The sequence below is a fragment of the Salvia splendens genome, chromosome 9 (assembly GCF_004379255.2).
Source record: "Salvia splendens isolate huo1 chromosome 9, SspV2, whole genome shotgun sequence".
Taxonomy (NCBI): domain Eukaryota; kingdom Viridiplantae; phylum Streptophyta; class Magnoliopsida; order Lamiales; family Lamiaceae; genus Salvia; species Salvia splendens.
In genome coordinates this window covers 3,814,624-3,817,078 of record NC_056040.1, presented here as the reverse complement: position 1 = coordinate 3,817,078, position 2,455 = coordinate 3,814,624, and the positions used below count along the sequence as shown (strand labels likewise).

At 39.4% G+C, this 2,455-nt stretch overlaps 1 protein-coding gene across 1 annotated transcript; it reads right to left on the bottom strand.

Moving 5' to 3' along the window:
• Window positions 1-412: 412 nt before the first annotated feature.
• On the bottom strand, window positions 413-2,229 carry LOC121746588 (NAC domain-containing protein 100-like). Its single transcript, XM_042140480.1, has 3 exons — window positions 1,801-2,229; window positions 1,443-1,711; window positions 413-1,376 (listed from the first exon to the last, which is right to left on the bottom strand). The coding sequence occupies exons 1-3, from the start codon at window positions 1,985-1,987 to the stop codon at window positions 954-956; spliced, it is 879 nt and encodes a 292-aa protein (XP_041996414.1). The 5' UTR covers window positions 1,988-2,229; the 3' UTR covers window positions 413-953.
• Between the last annotated feature and the right edge of the window lie 226 nt (window positions 2,230-2,455).

The following is a 2,455-nucleotide window of genomic DNA, read 5'->3' as shown; positions in this document are numbered from 1 at the left end:
TTTGAATATATATCAATTTTAAATCGTTTGATCAAATGTCTCATCCTACGAGGGAGGTGTTTACAAACCATTTGTGTGCATATAAATATGACCATCATAGAATGGCCCTCAAATAAAACAAGATTACAACAGATCCTCTATACATCCTAGTTTTGATTTTGTGATTATTTATATTGAAGCTAATGGGTATAGGGGTGTACTTATATTAATAAATTATAGTATACCGAAGAAAATAAACAACTGCATTAATTATTTTAATCACCAAATCAAATTGAAAGTTTGACCTTAGTGAGGTAGAGCACCACATAGGGTTTAAGAAATTGACTTAAGCCACCGCATTATATTTTTTTTTTATCCAAAATCAAATTGGATCAGTTAAAATATGCAGATATGATAGGGATCATATATTCAATGATGTGACTTTGAAATCCATTCCCACTACACGAATATCCAAACAATTTACAGAAAATCAAAATCAAGTAACACTAAACTAGATCATTACTTCTTCCTTCTCTATCTTGTTGATTCAAGTATTCAATAAAACTGCATAAAATCACAATCTGATCGATTTTGTCTCATAATTTGGGGTGTTTATTCGAAAATGTTCCACCATTTAGGTAGTTAGCATTTACTAGTATTTTCCGTTTTATTTTTAGGAATAAAATGTTATGTGAAAATTTTCTAGCTCGGAATATGGACATGACAACCAAAATTACACGTCGATAAAGTGTAATTTTAGATAATCAACATGTGATTTGGATAATTCATGTGTAATTTCGATTGTCATGTCGATATTTCGATCGCCAGAAATTTTTCGCAGACCCTTTTATTCTGAAAAATTAAACTATGGGGGTACTAAATGGTAATTACCGACACGGTAAGACACAACGTCCCAAACGATGGAACAAGATCGACCATTTACCCTAAAACCACTAATATGCACCATTAATTTGTTAAATCTGAAGTGAAGAGCAACTCCAAATGCACTCCAAATCCTGAGGCTCAACTGCACTCTCCTGTTCCTCAAACGGCCTCTTCCCGGTGTCGAGATTCGAGACGGAGGAGTTCTCAGCACTCAACCCAGTCTCCTGTGACACGCTGTGTCCGTAGCTCGCGAGAAATTGCCGGAGAATCGCCGGATCCGGCACCGGAACCGAGGCCAATTGCCCCCACGGAATCGGGGAGGGAATGGAAAAATCATCGTTGATCGGAGCACGAACAACATCGGCGTTGGAGAAGCAGTGCACGTGGCCAGATTCCGTCTCCATCAGCGGCGGCAGCGTGGCGGCGGCGGAGCCCATCCTAACCAGACCGGAAATATGGACCTTTTTCCCTCCACTTGCCTTTTGAAACACCCTGCTTATCACCCAATCGTTCTGCACACAAATCGAGAATTTTTCAAATTTCTGTTCAATTAATCAAATCAATCTTCTTAAATTTACCTTGGTTGATTTATCAAGAGTGAAATTGCCTTCCAATCTGTACTCGTGGCACACCCAATCGGATTTGTGGCCTTTGGGAGCTCTCCCGCGGTAGAAAACTAGGGTTTTCTTCATCCCGATTAGAATTTTCCCGCGAAAAATCTGTTTATCTTTTCCGGTGGCTTTCCAGTAGCCGGCGGCGGTGGCTCTGTTCGTCCGCAGCCCGGTCGGGTATTTCTTGTCCCTCATACAGAAAAAGTACCACTCCTTTTCCCCCAATTTCGCTCTCCCTAATCATCACCAACACCACCAAATTGAATAACGCAGGCAACAAATAAATGTTTTCTAAAAGAGGCAAACAAAATTGGGGAAAACTCACAAGGCAATTCCCAGGGCTCAACCTTGTTCATATCAACCTCGCCGATGGCTACGGCGGAAAAGCTTACGTCGATGGCCTTTCTGCAGAGATAATGAGTGATCAGCTCTTCATCGGTGGGGTGGAATCGAAATCCGGGAGGGAGTTCCATCAATTCATCACTTTTAACGATTCCACAACTGTTTTCCATCGAAAGCAACGAAACAGGGGATTTGCAGCCTCTGTAACAATTTGGATGAGCTTAATCAAAGGAAAACAGTTGAGAATTTGTATGAAATGAATCGAAGAAGCAAGCAGAGAAATATTTTTTGGAAACAGAATTCAGGTAGAAAGAAGCTATGGAATTGGAAGGAAGGAAACAGCATGATGAGCTTAAGCCCGTTGAATATATAGGCTTAAGCTTAAGGGGGAATTAAACAAACGTTTATTCTAAGCAACTCCAAATACACCTCACCCCCTAAATTCTTGAATCCATATCAATGTTTTACTACTACAAAATATTTAGCTTCGGAATTAAATTACAATTTCAAATCCTCTCAATTACACCATTTGAATTCTATATCAAAAGTAGATAATTAGAATTCCAAATAATAATAAAATTAAGCACCTTCACACTACACATTGTACACACACGTGCACACGCTACATACAGAACGCA

Excerpts from the sequence above, each read along its gene's own strand:
- LOC121746588 (XM_042140480.1), bottom strand. The coding sequence starts at position 1,987 with ATGGAAAACAGTTGTGGAATCGTTAAAAGTGATGAATTGATGGAACTC. Across the intron at positions 1,712-1,800 it reads TGAGCCCTGGGAATTGCCTT|GGAGAGCGAAATTGGGGGAA; the intron begins GTGAGTTTTCCC and ends GGTGATGATTAG. Across the intron at positions 1,377-1,442 it reads CTCTTGATAAATCAACCAAG|AACGATTGGGTGATAAGCAG; the intron begins GTAAATTTAAGA and ends ATTTGTGTGCAG.